The 16,049-nt window shown below is 46.7% G+C and overlaps 1 protein-coding gene across 1 annotated transcript in view; it reads left to right on the top strand.

Moving 5' to 3' along the window:
• The first annotated feature begins 10,577 nt into the window (after positions 1–10,577).
• The window catches only part of ITGB3 (integrin subunit beta 3), a 50,058-nt gene continuing 44,586 nt past the window's right edge, over positions 10,578–16,049 (top strand). Inside the window, exon 1 of the mRNA XM_036268674.1 lies at positions 10,578–10,654. Within this exon, the coding sequence (XP_036124567.1) occupies positions 10,588–10,654 (67 nt within the window). The 5' untranslated portion in view covers positions 10,578–10,587. The remainder of the gene's footprint in view (positions 10,655–16,049) is intronic.

Raw genomic sequence — 16,049 nt, 5'->3', positions numbered from 1 at the left:
GTGGACCTGAGAGTCCTGGGTTTGGTTCCCGCTAAGGGCACGTCCCTTGGTCGCAGTTTTTCCCCAGCCCTGGTTGGGGTCGTGTGGGTGGCAACCACTCGATGTGTATCTCTCTCACATCGATGTTTCTCTCTCTCTCTCTTCCTCCCTCTATCTCACCTGCTGTATCTGAAGATAAATGCAGGTGAGGATAAAAAAAAAAATCTAAAGGTATCCTGAGAAAGTACTCATTCTTTTCTCCCCTCGCCTTGTACAGCTGCAGACTCATAGGCTTTCAGGGTTAGAAGAGACTTTCAGTTCAAACCCTCCATGAAGGCCCTCTACCCAATCACCCAGCACCTTCTGTGACATGGGACCCCCTAGGTAGTCCTCTCCATGTGGGGAAAACTCTAATTCATAGTTTTTCTAGTAGGAATCTGACATTTACATCCCTGAGATTTTCATCCACTGGCCCTTGGTTTTCTATGACAGAAGTTGGAATCTCCTCTTTCCCCAGTGAAGTACCTCCCAGCGGGCACTTGTTCTAGGCCAAGTTTCTTGAATCCATTTAACATGGCCATTTGCTGTTTAACTTGTTCTATCTTGGGGCTCAGTTCCTTCTTAGCAATGTAGTTGCACATGTTAGAGTCTGGAAATTAATCTTCTTGACAGAAAAGACAGAATTGAGGTCAAAACAGAGGTTGGGGAGGGTTCAGCTAATGCCACACTGCTGGTCCTTCCTGTTCTTGGTGCTCTGAACATACATACAGCCTATTTTTATTAATTTTAACATGAAAAAAAAAATCCCACCTCATTTAGACTTATGCCTTCTTGGCCTGCTCCTACAGTACCCTGCCACACTTTTATCCATAATTTGCTGTGGCTACCCCTCCTTCCACCGTGATGGCTAAGAACCCTACAGCAGTCTCTCCCCTCAGCTCCATCAGCCTCTTTCAGCCCCTTCCCCGCCTGTTTCCTTATTTAGGTGTTTGCAGTTCAGCTGTGAGTACCATCCACTCCTCTGGCGACAGGAACAGAGATTCTTCACCATAAAGACCCCTGTGGGAACATTTACGCTCTTTTTCCAAGGAGAGAATTTTCATCATATTTTCAGAGGGGTCAGAGACCCAACAAAGGTTAAGAACCGCTGTTTCAGAGCCTTTGTGGGATCCTGTTTATCTTTCCTCTGAGTGTTTTGACAGTGCATCTGCTGTGGCCAGCCTTCCTTCCAGGCAGCCGCGAGCCAAAGATAGTTCAGCTCCTTTTCCCAGGACTCTCTGCGCTTCCACCTCTCCCCTAGCCATTCCTTGGCTCACACTTAGGTTTAAAGAGGAGGTTCCACCTTTTACTTTACTTCTTTCATCTTGCCCTAGACTCTGCTGGATCTGTGGGGCATTCGCCCCCCAGCTGGAGCCCAGGGCCTACAGGCTCATCACCGCCCTGTGTTCACTCTGTCTTTCTGTTCCTTTATCAGGCTCCCACGGCCTCCACTGGGCTTCCTCCCTCGGATGTGTGGGTTCCTGGTGTATGTGAATCTTCTTTTTTTATATTCCTCACCCGAGGATATTTTTACATCTATCTTCAGACAGAGTGGGGTGGGGGGAGAGAGAGAGGGAAACATCGACATGAGAGAGAGACACATCGATTGGTTGCCACCCGTACAACCCCATCTGGAGCCGGGGACAAACTGCAACCGAGGTACGTGCCCCGGGCCGGAATCAAACCCGCAAGCCAACGCTCTAACCACTGAGCAAACTGGCCAGGGCTATGTGAATCTTCTTGATCGTCAGCACTCACATGCCCATTATCGTACCAGTTTAATTTTTCTTGTAACAGCGTCTAATGTCAAATGGGGATACTTCCCATCTCACTCAATTTTGGTCATTCCCAAAAGAGTATGTGCACACTCTAGAAAATCTTAGTCGTTTTCCAATTACATACATCTTCTATGGTGTTACTAGGGACAGACATGTCATTTTGTAACCAAGGGCCACGGTCAGTTAGGAAGAGAGGGTTGACAATGTCCTTGTCTTAGTTTTCTTTGTGGTGTGTGAACTTTGGTCTCAGCATCTGAGGACTTGAAATAGCTCATCTCACAGTGCTGGTCTCAGGGCTCCCGCAACTTCCCGGGTGCTGAGCTTCAAAGGAGAGTCCAAAAGAGGTCGCCTTGGCCCTACCCTCTCTCCCATTCCATGTCCACCCACACTTCAGCTCTCATCTCAGCCTCTCTCTGCTCTACATGCTAAGGAGAAGCCAGAGGTCAAAGAGCTAGGGTTCAAAAGCTTGGAATGTGGAGAGAACTCTTGTGTATGGCAGTTAGTTTCACAATCATTTACTTAATGCATTTTATTGTTGGTCCTGCAAGTTTTTGGTTTGGTGTAGAATGCAATCTTTGTGATATTTGGCGAGGCTCTGATTTCTTATAATGGCAGCTGGCATTTTGCCAGGCCTCTGGAGTTTATAAAATCAAACAGGACCTGGTCCTTGTCCTCAAGGAAGATCAAGACTGATAGGTAAGCTAAGACATGTACCGTGCACAAATATTAAAATATCAAGTAGAAGGCAAAAGCTGTCAGATAGATACTAACAAAGAAGTGGGGCCATTTTAAAGGGAGAAGCAAGATTATTTCCAGTTAGGAGATCAGAGAAGGCTCTTTGGAGGAGGAGGTGCTGGCACTGAAGCCGCAGAGGGTGATTTTGGACAGAGAGAGGCAGTGGGTAGAGGAGTTCAGAGTGTATTCTCAGGGGCAGGATGAGTCTGTGCTCACAAGCTGCGTGAACCTCGGGCAGGTTACAGCCTCTCTCAGCCTCAATTTCCTGATCTATAAAATCCAGAAAATGGTAGTTCTGGCCCTGTTGGGTCATTACAAACGAGTTAATACCCATAAGCACGTAAAACAGTGTCTGTAATATACAGTAAGGACTCATACATTTTAGCTCTGCAGGGGAGAAGGGTATTCTAGGCGAAGGGAACAGCTCTAGCGGAAGAAGGAAAATAAAGCAGTCATTATTCTATTATTTTTATTTATTTATTTATTTTATTTTTTTGTTACAGATATTTCACCTTTTTTACCCCATTGGCACCCCCCTCCCCACCCCACCCCCGCCCCGACCCCAGCTTAGTTGTCCATGTCCATTGGCTATCCATACATGCATATAAGTTCTGTGGTTTATCTCTTCCCACCCCCCCACCCCCTCTTCTGAGGGATGTCAGTCTGTGCCCTACTTCCATGTTTCTGGGTCTACCGTATTCCTCAGACTGTTATGTTCTTTTGGTAAACCCCCAAATAATAGAAATACCCCGGGAACAAACCGAGAGAGAAGTAGTGCTCGCAGCTGCTCACTTACCTTGTTCTCACGCTCTTCCACGTGCTTCCAGAACGTTGTCCGGTTCCTCTTCCCCGACTCTCCACGGAGCAGTGATTATCCGCATTCTACAAATGAGGAAACTGAGGCTGATCCAGGCGAAGGAGCTCTCACAGGGGCACTCAGTGAGTGGGTGGAAGCTTCAGCAAGCGGCCCCTATGCCTGTGTTCTTAGGCCCCAGCTACGGAGCCCCTGCCTTCGCTGGCTCTTCCCAGCCCGTCAGCCCCACGCGGAGCAGTTTGTCACCTATCCAGCCACTTCCCTTCACGGATGCTCTGGAAGTCCCGTCCAGCTCTGAGTCCGGTTTCTTTTCCGCCACTCTCCTCAAACCTTGTCTTTGTTCAGCTGTTATGTATCCTTCTGGCCTGGTCACAAGCATGCACAAGGAAGTAGAGGGCAGAGCACTGGGGTCCTTCGGTACAAACGTCCCAGCAGCTTAAAAAGAAAACCAAAGCAGCATGTAACAAAAAACTGAGCAGAAGTACCACGGCGATTTGGAAAGGAAGGAACGGAGGGTGGGATGTGGGTCAGAGAGCCTTGCGGGGGAGGGGGCAGGAGTGTACAAACTGACCTCAATGGAAATGGGGGATGCTGTTTTGGGCTCCGGGTGGGAGGATGGAATGAGGGGCCATCTCCCTGGTGACCCTGTCCCTCTGGTTTTTTCTTTGTGGCATCTGGGGCATTTGGTTGAGATGAATCTTGTGGGCCATGGGGGGAGAGATGGAGTAGGAAGAGTGTTTGAGGGTAGAGCAGGGAGGCAGTGAGTCACTCGTGTGATATGATTTGCAGCTTGGCTGGATGTGTTACAACACTGCTTTTTTCTGAGGATTTGGACTTGCTGGGTCTTGCTACATAATCACTGTCGTATTTTTTACTTTCTTTGTTTTCCAGCTTGATAAAAAAAAAAATACAATTTAAAAATTGCCACAGATAAATGGGACTGGGCAAAGGAAAACTCTAGAAAAACAGGGCATTCATTAACTAGGATGGTCCCAGTCTGAAGGTTTTACCACATACAAAATCCTCTACTTAGAGGATGGGTATAAGGGTTCCTTGGGAAAAACCAAAGACACAGTGGATCAGGAAGACAGATGAATGGCGGTTGTGAGTGACCCAGGGGTAGTCACAGGTGTCTGAGGCCCTAAGGGAAGGAGAATGGAGCAGAGGGGTGGAGAGGAGGGAGGGTCAGGGAGGGTCAGGGAGGTGGAGGGCCAGGGAGGTGGAAGTGCTGTCCTGCCAGGGGACCTCCTTCCCCAGTCCTCATGGCCTTCAGGCCAGGGCCAAGCACTGCAGGTCTTACTGGGCTGGAAACATCCAGACTCGTGGGGAAGTGAGGCATAGTCAGCCCACTCTCATTATTTCAGGGAAAAGCTGAATCCCAGGGGCCCTTTGTTTGGCCCAGACCTTGGTCTAATGCCCAGGTTTTTCCGGTGTGGCTGTCATATCTCAGGAGTCAGCTGGGCATGACTGGTAACTTCTTGTAATAGTCAAGGCAGGAATTGGTCAGGACCTAGAAATAGTGCAGCCCTGGTGGGTAAGAGGGTAGGAGAAGGCTTTTTCCGGGGGAAAAGGGCATGGGTGCCTTCTTGAGCTGGGTGCACAGAATTGCTGGGCTCGGCGTGGGCTGTGGGGACCCGCAGGGTAAATTCTACTTTATGGGCTTCCCAGTTTTATCCCAGAAATGGGAATGTTTCATTCCAATAGGAATTTCTCCCGTGAACATAACAATGGGAGTGTCTGGCATCCTCCACCCCCACTTACAGCAAGGAAGACAGTGGGTTGTAGAGTCAGAATGACCTGTTTTTTCAATCCCAGCTTTGCCACGTACTACCTGGGTGATCTTGAGCTAATTCCCTCATCTCTCTGAGCTTCTATTTTTTTTCACTTGTAAAATCAGGATTCCATGCCTATCTTGTGCTGACTCAAGTATGAAAAGATTCTTAACATAGTATTTTATTCATAACAACCACAAAATAAATGGCAGCTAAAATAATCATAATCACAAAGAACATAATAATAGATAGTCCCTTCACTCCTCTGTCAAGTGAGTCCTTACGAGGATTAAGAGATGATCAATATTTGTAAAGAAGGTTGTATATAAAAAGAAGGATGTGTATATATATTTGTAAAGCAGGCTCTCTGAAATTCTCATTTCCTCCCTTTGAAGAAAATCACGCTCTGAGGGAAAGGACCTGGGCGAGCAGCTTGTCATGGTGAGGAGAAGTCAGTGAGGGGAAGGGAGGCTGTTCCCTGGCTGGAGGAGACCTGTGGAAAGAACCCTCACAGTTGAGTAGAAATGTTGAGGGATTGGGCACTGGATTCAGCAGATATAGGGGGCCCATGGACGAGGTCCTGCTTCTACAGAGAAGCTGGTGGGGTGGCAGGGAGCTGTGAATACTGTGGATACTGGCTACCGTGAGGGCCTGAGTCCTCAGTGGGCCAGGAGAAGGGCTCCTAGCCTCATGGGGTTCTAGACTCTAGGATTCCCCTGGAACAATGGTGCTTAACATTTGGGATCACAGACCCATTTGAGAAGCTAGTGAAAACTAAGGACCATTTCTACAGAAAAACAAACTCCTGCATATTAGAAGGCTCACAGGTGCCTGGAATCTCACTCAGAGACTTTAGGTGAAGAAAGCTTGTCTTTGGGTTCTGAAGGGTTAAGGGACCTGATGCTTTTAGGTCTTGGCACGAAAAGGGGTCCATGAGTTTGAGACAAGTTGAGACTTGTCCCAGCAGCCCTAATGATGCCAAGGATCAACCATGGATTGGTGCAAGGTCAGGGAACCTGACCCAGGAGCTGTCAGAGGATGGTCATTTTGACTAGCAAGGACCCTGCCCATAGCCTGTAATATCTTCCTGCCTCAATTTGGCCAGTACTGCCCAGGGGCCTAGTGATAGGCAGCAACAATGAAGCAGTGGGAAGTTTGACTTGTAGGCAGAATTTGAGCATAGACTGGAATCCAGGCATAGATGAGTTGATCCGAAGGGGGAAAACGGATCACATTTATTGAATACTTACTACATGCCAGTCCCTGTGCTAAATGACTTACATTATTTTTTTCCACTGAATCCCCACTTTACATATGGGGAAACGAAAACATAGCACAGTTAACTTGCCCAGGATCATGGAACTAGCAAACGGTGGAGCTAGGATTCAAATTCTGGCCACTAACTACTGTGCAGACAACTCTTACATTACTCTGTCTCTTCAGAGGGTGAGCAAGGAGGGCCTGAGCCCAGCTGCACGTTTTGGATCCTCTGGAGCAGGGCCCCAAGGAGGGTGACTGGGGATTTAGAAAGATACCAGAACCGGAATTCAGGGCCAGAAGCCAAGCAGCAGCTCTGTTCTCAGAAAGAGGCATCATTCTGGCTTGGGTTTGAGTGGGGAAAGGGTCTGGTTTGGTTTGAGCAGTCATGTGATACCATTTGTGGGCATAGAGCTTGGCCAGGTGGCACCTTGTCTGCTGAGCTGGGATGAAAGACCCTTGGACTCTCCTGTTTCTTCTCAGCAGAGGAAGGTTTGGCTCACATGAGAATGTACTCCGACAGAACCTGATGGTCTCAGGCCCATCTGGGCTCAGGTTCTGGGAGGGCAGTGTCTGGTGTTCTTCACTACTGCATCCTCGCTATGCTAAGAAGCACCTGGCACACAGGAGGTGCCCACTACATGCTTGCAAATGGATGTTAAATGCCAAGGCTAAGCTCATCCTTCCACCATTACATTGATAAAAACCTAGTAGTTTCTAAGATAGCTCCCCAGAGCCCAGCAATTCCAACTTATGACATTTTTAGTCAGTGTGAACTCTGAGAAGCCCATTTTCCTCCGAGCCAAAGGAACAGCTGGGTCAGCCCTCTCTCAATGGACAGAAGAGCTTTTGCCAAATGTGTAGGAGGAGAAGATTCTGAGCCAGTACGCTACTCCATGCTTAGTTTCCTTAACGAGAGGAATGGATTTGCATTGAGAGGTTTCTGATTCTTCCTAAATAATAACAAAAATAATATATTCTTCTGTGCTTTTCAGATTCTAAAGGGCTTTCATATCCATGGTCTCACAGAACCTCATAACCAAGTGTGAGTGTTAGGAAGGCATAGAGTAAGGTCAGAGGTGGGGAAAAGGACAGGGAAGAAAGAATTATTTTTCACAGATAAGGAAAATGAGTATAGAGAGGATTTGGAGACTTTTTCAAGACCATCATCTAACTAGTAAGAGGTGGGGCAAGTACCTGAATCCAGAGACCTCTGACCCTTACAAAGGGGAATTAAGCATGACCTTGAAGGCAAGAGGTCCATGAAATAGCCACAAACCTGGTCGCTCCAATTTATAGTGGTGACACTGAATAGGAATGGGGCTTCCCCAAGGGGACAGACTATTAATGAGAGCACAGGGAAAGGATGACTATTTTGGTGTCAGTCTGGCCAAGGTCCGGCAAGGGGCCAGATTATGAGACTTTTGCCTCTTTAATGGATCTTGGGGAAGATTTTTTTTACCTGTCATGCATTGGATACCCGTCCATGGTCCCATCAGCTGGGGAGTATGGCACTTGTGTAAATAACAGAATGGGTACTCAGGTCCCCTAACATTTTTGCTTGATTCATATTTTATTAAAATTAACTATCAAAGGCTGCTAAGAAGGTCAGAAATAGGAAGTGATTCTTTTACTTAATGAGGGCTTACTAGGGACTATAAAGATAATAAACTATGAGTCCTTGCACTCAAAGATCTCACTGTCTGGCAATACTGGAGGAGGTGGAGGTAAAAAATAAAATAATCACAGAACATCTGCTTCTGACTGTGACATAGTGACTGGTATGGAACTTGCTCTCCCACAGTAAACAATGAAGTTATACAAAATACTTGAGGAACTGCCTTTGACATGGAACATAGGCAAAGCAGAATTATACTCCTTGTGAGAAAGGAAACACATGAGATGAGGCCTATATCTGTCCAGCTTTCTGCCAGGGTGACTTTCTGGAATACAGGGAGAAAAGGTGGAGCCTAAGAGATGTGTGATGAGCTCACTGAGCTGAAGACCATAGATTAGAGTTCAGGGCTATAGAGGAAGCTGTGATTGGTGGGGAGGACTTTCAGAGAGGAAGAAGCTGAACAGAGAGGTGCCCCCAGGAGCCTTCATGGGTGTTCCCCAGAGTTTTTAGATGAGGACGATTGCACCGGCACATGGTGAGCCTGTGAGGCTTAGCAGGGAGCTGCTGAGAGCTGGAGCAGAGAGCTAGACCAGAACATTGGAGGCTGCACATAGCTTACAGATATTGGCTTTTCAGCCCAGCCAGAGTGAAGAGATCTCACTGAATAATGCAGGCTGCTTAGAAGATACACAAAGTTCACATTTCAAGAGTAAGCACCATGTTCTGCAATAAAAAACCACACCCTAAGACTAAGGATAAAATTAAAGAAAAGAGCAACCCTGAAAAAGAGTAGAACCAAGGCTGACTAAATGAAGATAATCTGCTAGTAATTTAATTGCCTAATAGATCATAACTCAAATACTCTTCAAAGGAAGACAACATAAACTCTAAAATGAATAATCCACGATGTTTAATATACAATTTAATATCACTATACATGTGAACAAGCAGGAAATTGGGGCCCATGATTTTTTAAAAAGATAGAGACAGAAACAGACTCTGAGATGAGTCAGAATTAGCAGACTGGAACTTTATAATAGCTGCTGTGAACATGTTTAAGGACTTGAAGGAAAATGTAAACATAATGATTGAAGATATGAGGAATCTCAGCAGAGAAACAGAATGAAGGAAAATTCTAGAATTTAAAAACAATGCCCAGAATATTCCCCAGATAGACTTAGCACATTAAAGACTACAAAAGAACAAATTGGGAAACATAAAGAGAGATTAATAGATTATTTAATATAAAAAACAAAGAAATCTTTTTTTTTTTCATCCTCACCCGAGGACATTTTTTGCATTTCTCTTTAGATAAAGCAGGAGGGAGAGAAGGGGGAAGAGAGAGAAACATCAATGTGAGAGAGACACATTGACTGGCCACCACTCACACGACCCCAACCGAGGCCAGGGACAAACTGCAACCGAGGTACGTGCCCTTAGCAGGAACCAAACCCGGGACTCTCTGGTCCGCAGACCGACACTCTAACCCCTGAGCCAAACCAGCCAGGACCAAAGAAATAATGTTTAAAAAACAGAACTAAGCCACAATGGCCTGTGGAATAATATATAAATATTTAGATGATATCTAAAATAAGTATAATTATAGTTTCAGAAGGTAAGACGAGAGCTAATGGGCAGAAACAATATTTGAAGAAATAATGGTTAAAAAGTTCCTATATTTGGTGAAAAATAAACCACTTACATATCCAAGAGTCTCATCAAATTCAAGCCGGTTAAATACAAAGAAAACAGTACTTATTCACCTCACAGCCAAGCTGCTGAAAAACCAAAGATAAAGAGAAAACATAAGAGCAGAGACAAACCTGGGAGAGCTTGAGCAATAAAACAAATAATGATACTAATGGATTATAACTCAGAGAATAAAGTAAATATCCATGTATTTATACCGATTTAAATAGATATGTTTATCAGATTCTTACTATGCGAACAAGTATTTGTAGAGAGGCCTTTATGGACATCACTGTTTATACAAGCTTGAGATACTGTTTTGTCCTAAAGAGACTTATAGTCTACCTGAAACCCAAACTAACTCAAGAAAAAAAAATTAGTGAATAATAAAGGAATAAACCAGTGCCTGACAGAGTAGTCAGTCAACGGCTATTTGTCAGTTAAAGGAATTCAAGTGTGAATGAATGATACTCAAGGTACAGAGGAAGTGCAACGCAGGTGAAAGAGAAAGCCATGTGGGTGTCTCTGAGGAGGTGGGACTAGATCCGGAGAGGGCCCCATGCTCCTGGCTTTTCTAAGCATACCGAGGGCATGGGCGTGGACCCTGGGACCAGGATGTCTGAGGAGGATGTGCTGTGCCCATGGCCCACGTCCGGTCCCCAACTTGCCTCGCCTGCCGATCGAGGTGGTGGGAAGGCGCGGTTTTCCCACCACCCTCTGTCCGGCTCAGGGTCCAGAAAAGGCCCCTAGGGGAGGAAGCGCGAGTCCGTGTCCCGCCCCGTTGCGTCCCACCCACGGCGTCCCCTCCCCTCCCCTCCAGCTGCGGGAAAAGCCGCGACGGGCGCCGCTGCTCGCTGTGGGGCGGGAGGGCGCAGCCGAGGCGGAGCGTGGCGGCGGGCGGACGAGATGCGAGCGCAGCCGCTCTGGGCCGCTGCGCTGGTGCTGGGGGCGCTGGCGGGCGTCGGCGTCGGAGGTGAGTGAGGCTCGGGGTGGCGGGGACGCGGTTCTCCAGGGGTCCGCGCCGCGCATCCTGCCGCAGCCGTTTGCACACTTGGAGCGGGGCAAGCCCAGCGGGCGGGTCCTTCGCGGCTGCGCACGCAGTGAGCGGGGTCAGGCTGGGGCCGTCGGAGCCTGGGGCTGAGGACCTTCCCGTCCCGGGGTGGCAGGGTGATGGGCTACTTGGGGGCTGGTCCTCCGGGACGCCGAAGCCATTAGCCAGGTTAGGCGCCTGCTCTGGGCTGCCTCGACGTGCGGTGCGCCGAGCCCCGCATTCAGCCGGCCTGCTCGCCTCCCAGGTGATCTGGCCCGTGGGCTGGAAGACGGGCCCCGCAGCCAGGCAGAGCTGCGGCTTCCCGGGCCGTGCCCGCGCGCTGGCTTTGGCATGTGCTTGTAGTTTCTCGGGTGACAGTGTGAGCGCGCGGGTTTGCCAGTTACTCCACATTCCTCTTTTTCCTTGTGTTGCACTTCTCTCAAGTTTTATTTTTATTTGTAACTTGGTGGCTCCCAGCGGGAGCGATTCTGAGGAGGATGAGGGCTCTGCCCCCTACAGTGTTTCGTGGTAGCAGCGATGCCTCTGCTTCCAGGCGGGACCTCGTATCCGAAATATCTCGTGTGTGCGAGGAGCCTCGCCAAAGGTCCCCGAGGCTGGCTTGGATCCGTCTTTGTCTCTCCTACTGCGGCACACAGTCAGCGGCCAAGGCAGTCGGCTTTCGGCGTCATTGGTGCTGGGCGGGGGGCAGAGCACAACGCAACCTAGGGTACTGCCCGTGGTTCCTCCAGAGCCCTGGTGACCTTTCCAGAGAGCACTCTGGCTCCTAGTCCTCGGGATGTTCTCCTGCAGAGGAGGCACAAGTGTTCACTTACCTACTTTCAATCAAAGGAGTGGTACTCATTGTAACAATTTAGATCCTGCAGAAAGTACTTTCTTTTTAAAAAAATATTTATTGATAAGTCCATTTCAAAGATAGCTATTCAAAAATACTTTGATGACTGTCTTCAAGACTTGTCTGTGTATAAGAGATTATTCAGGGCAAGGCAACAATATCTTTTTTTAAAAAATCACATATGATTGACATACAAAAAGCTGTATATACTTAATGTATACAACTTGATGAGTTTAGAGAGAAATATACACCCATGACATCATTAACACATTCTGTGAATGATAATCTTCATGGAGGAGTTGCAAATAAAATGTAGGGAGCTATTTAAGTTGTTATTGCTGAAGTTTTCCATATGATAGAAGTGCAAACAGGCCAACTGATGCCTTTAGCCTGGAGTGAACAGCCTGATGACCATGGCACAGAAAAGTGAGTCTCCAGCATTCGGCCCTGGGAGTTGTTAGAGCTATTGAGATGTTGCCTGCTGCTGAGGAGGGCAATGGAGAACTACAGAAGGGCAACTCAGTTGCTTCTTATGGAGAGCCTGCTTCTGTGAACTTAAACCATTTTTTTGCTTTTTTTTCTTTTCATATCCACCTTTCTGAATTTCTGTATGATTTCAGAGTCTAAGATACACACACACACACACACACACACACACACACACACAGAGTTTTAGAAATAAGGTAACATAAGATAGATCCTGGTGTGGTTTATGGCTCAATATTAGTGAAGATGAAGAGTGTATATGTTATTCTGGTGTTTTTCTCTCCACCCCTCAACCTTAGTATATCTTTTGTTCATCTGGTTTACACACTGTAATGATCCATATAGGATTCCACTGCATTGACATACCTAGGTTTGCATCCATCTCCCTGTAGGAGATCTGTTCACAGATGTGTTGTGATTTGAGTGGTTTTAGCAGTGGTGACCAGCTGTGCTGAGCTAGTCCCAGACTCCTCTGAGAGGCAGGGTAGAGTAGTGTTTAAGAGTATGGGCTCTAGGCCCTGGCCGGTTTGGCTCAGCGGTTAGAGTTTTAGCCCACAGACGAGACCAGGTCCTGCTAGGGGCATGTACCTTGGTTGCGGTTTGTCCTGGCCCTGGTTGGGGTCATGTGGGTGGCAACCACTCGGTGTTTCTCTCTCACATCAATGTTTCTCTCTCTTTCTCTTCTTCTCTTTCTCCCTCCCGCTCTATCTGAAGATAAATGGAAAAATGTCCTTAGGTGAGGATAAACAAACAAACAAAAAAGAGCATGGGCTCTAGAGCCAGACCTCTGAGTAATCAGCCCCCAGTAAAAGCAGATCTTTTATATTTAAAACCCCATGATCTTAAACACTACTGGTGGCTGGATTGCAGGTGTTATCAGATCCCTGGGGAAGCAGGTGGTAGGATGAGAATAGGAGAGTTATGTTGGGACACACAGTGTTGAAGGGACACAGAAAGAGCTGGGTGTGGGAGACACTGTACCAGAATAGTAGAGTCTGATATGGGGAGAAGAGAGTTTGAGGGTAGAATTGAATTTTAGAATTTATGTACAAAGATGATCTTTTTAGCATCACCCAAAAATTATTGGGTTTGTAGCTTCCCCATATGTAGGTCTTTATTCTACCCTGGGGTCTAATGGATAGCAAGTTTTGTTTGCTATCACCATCTAAGTTGATTAGTTCTGAGCTGGAGTGCTGATTTCTCCTCCTAAGTTTGTATCTTGGAAACTCTACAACTGAGCCCTGTGCAGCAACCCTTGTGGCCTGAAGAGATATGGGAGGAAAGCTTGTTGGCTGGGGAAAGGGACAGCTATGGCTCAAAGCCAGTCGGATGTGGGTTTAATTCTTGATTTTAACTCTTATTGGCTTCATGACTTTGGGCAAATTACTTAATCTCTTGAGTCTTCAGTTTCCTCATCTGTGAAGTGGAGATAGCAATACTTCTATGATTATGCCAGTTAAATGAGATAAAGGCACAAAATAAGCATTCAATAAGTGGCCACTACTATTGTCATTGTTCTTTTTATCTATGGTACCTACTATGTACTGGAGGCAAGAGCTGTCACTGCTTCCTGAGTATGTGCAACCCAGGCTCCCACAATGAGACTGATGGGGTCCCTTTCCCCACACCTATGTGACAAGGGGCCCTTTCTGATTTCAACCCATTCCCTGTTGGTGGCTTGGCATATCTCAGTCACGTGTCCCATCAAGAATCCATACAAGAGGCCAAGGAGGAGAGAGGCTTATACATTTGCTTTGCCAATGAGAAAACCTTAAATCCTGTCTCTGAGTAAAGAGGAAAGGAAAAGTCGTTCAGGAGATTGCAGGTTCTATGAGGAAAAGGACATGTCCATTTGGTCAGCATTCTATGTCCAATGCCTGGCACGTAGGCAGCAACATCTGTAATTATGGCATGCTAGGGAAAGGCATCTAGAAGTGATGTGTTTCACTTTAAGAAACTCAATATTTGAATATTTGCATTCCTTCACAGAAGACCCTCAAGTGTTCCATCTGGGCATTCTGGAGGATAGTAGAATACAGCCAAGACCATGAATTCTTTAGGCATTTGGACCTTTACACTACTGCACCATTTAGACCTCTGATCTGAGGGTACTAGAAAGTCAGGGGACCCTCTGTGAAGTGTCTGCCTCCCCCCACCCCTTCCTGGAGGAGACACACAGGAGGACGGCATTCTTAATTATCCTTCAGAATTATGTGTGAGTAGCAGAGGTCTCCTGGGGACAGCATAAGATGGGGCCAGGAGGCACAGCGAGGAGGGGGAGTCTGGATATGACTCTGGAATTTCCTAATAGAAATTCTTCCTCTGCAGCTCCCCACCCCACTTGGGATCTCTGGTTATCATCCCCTCCCAGCCCTAAGAATCCTTCTGCCCTTGTTGGCAAGAATAGTGAGGAAGCATGCCCACAGGAACCACAACTCATGAATCAGCAGACAGATAAATAACTGGGGGAATGACTGAGCAGCTTCAGGGATAAACCACTTGACTTGACCCAGCCCCCTCTGCTGCCCACAGAGCTGGCCTGCTACTTCACCCCATCACCCTTCTCCCTTCTCCTGAACTCTGACCCTGTCTGAGTGGGAAGATCGTGGTGCCTGAAGGAGTTCAGGACACAAATGGAAATGCAGGTGGGAGCAGGGAAATCACACTGCCTATTCTCCCTGAGTAAAATGCTGGTATTTATTGAAATGTGAAGCTCTCCAGCAAAAAATTGATAAAATCTGCCTTTCTCTCCATGCACACAATATCTTCAGGAACACTCTTTTTCAAAAGTTATATTTATTGAGGTATAATTTACATACAGTAAAATTCATTCTTTTTACATATACAGTTCTATGGATTTTGACAAATGCATACATTCAGGTGCCCATCACCATAATCAAGATACAGAATATTTTCATCTTCCTAAACCAGTGATTTTTAACCTTTTTCACCTCATGGCACACATAAACTAATTACTAAAATTCTGTGGCACATCAAAAAATCTATTATATTTTCTGCCGATCTGACAAAAAAAAAAGGTAAAATATTGATTCATTCACACTGGACAGCTATGTTGTGTTGGCTGTTGTCATTTTATTGTTGTTATTGTTTTGTTTTGTTTTTAATTCTCACCTGAGGACATTTTTTCATTTTTTGTTCAGGTAGAGTGGGAGGGAGAGAAAGGAACAGAGAGAGAGAGAGAAACATGGACGCGAAAGGGACACATCGAGTGGCTGCCACTCGCACGACCAACCGGGGCCGGGGACAAACTGCAACCGAGGTACGTGCCCTTAGCGGGAACCGAACCCGGGTCTCTCTGGACCACAGGCCGATGCTCTAACCGCTGAACCGAACTGGCCAGGGCTGTTGTTATTGTTAATCCTCACCTAAGAATATTTTTCCATTAATTTTTAGATAGAGAGAAAGGGAGGGGCAGAGAGAGAGAGAAACTTCAATGTGAGAGAGACACATCAATTGGTTGCCTCCTCTATGACCCCGACTGGGGCCAAGGATTGAACCTGAAACGCAAGTACATACCCTTGACTGGAAATTGAACCCTCAACCCTTCAGCCTGTGGGTCGACATTCTAACCGCTAAGCCAAACTGGCCAGGGCTGTTGTCTTTTTTTTTATTTGACAATCTAAGGGAAAAGAGATCAGTGCTCTTGGCGAAATAGTCAGGTATTGCATGTTTTTAAAACTCTTGTGGCACACCAGTGTGCTGCAGCACACCCGTTGAAAAATCGCTGCCCTGAACAGTTTCCTTGAGCTTTGTCATTAATTCTCTTTCTCCATCTTTAGTTCCTGGCAACTGATTTGTTTCCTGTCCTTGTAGCTCTGCTATTTACAACATCTCATATAAATGAAATCATACAGTATGTAGCCTTCCAAGTCTGGCTTCTTTCACTTAGTATGATACATTTGAGATCTGTTGGTTGCTGTTGCATGTATCAGAATGCTAAGAGGTTATCCTAGGCTACTTCCTCTTCCTCAGGTGTTG

The sequence above is a fragment of the Molossus molossus genome, unplaced genomic scaffold (genome assembly GCF_014108415.1).
Source record: "Molossus molossus isolate mMolMol1 unplaced genomic scaffold, mMolMol1.p scaffold_m16_p_19, whole genome shotgun sequence".
Classification (NCBI taxonomy): domain Eukaryota; kingdom Metazoa; phylum Chordata; class Mammalia; order Chiroptera; family Molossidae; genus Molossus; species Molossus molossus.
This window is presented reverse-complemented; position numbering and strand designations above follow the sequence as displayed.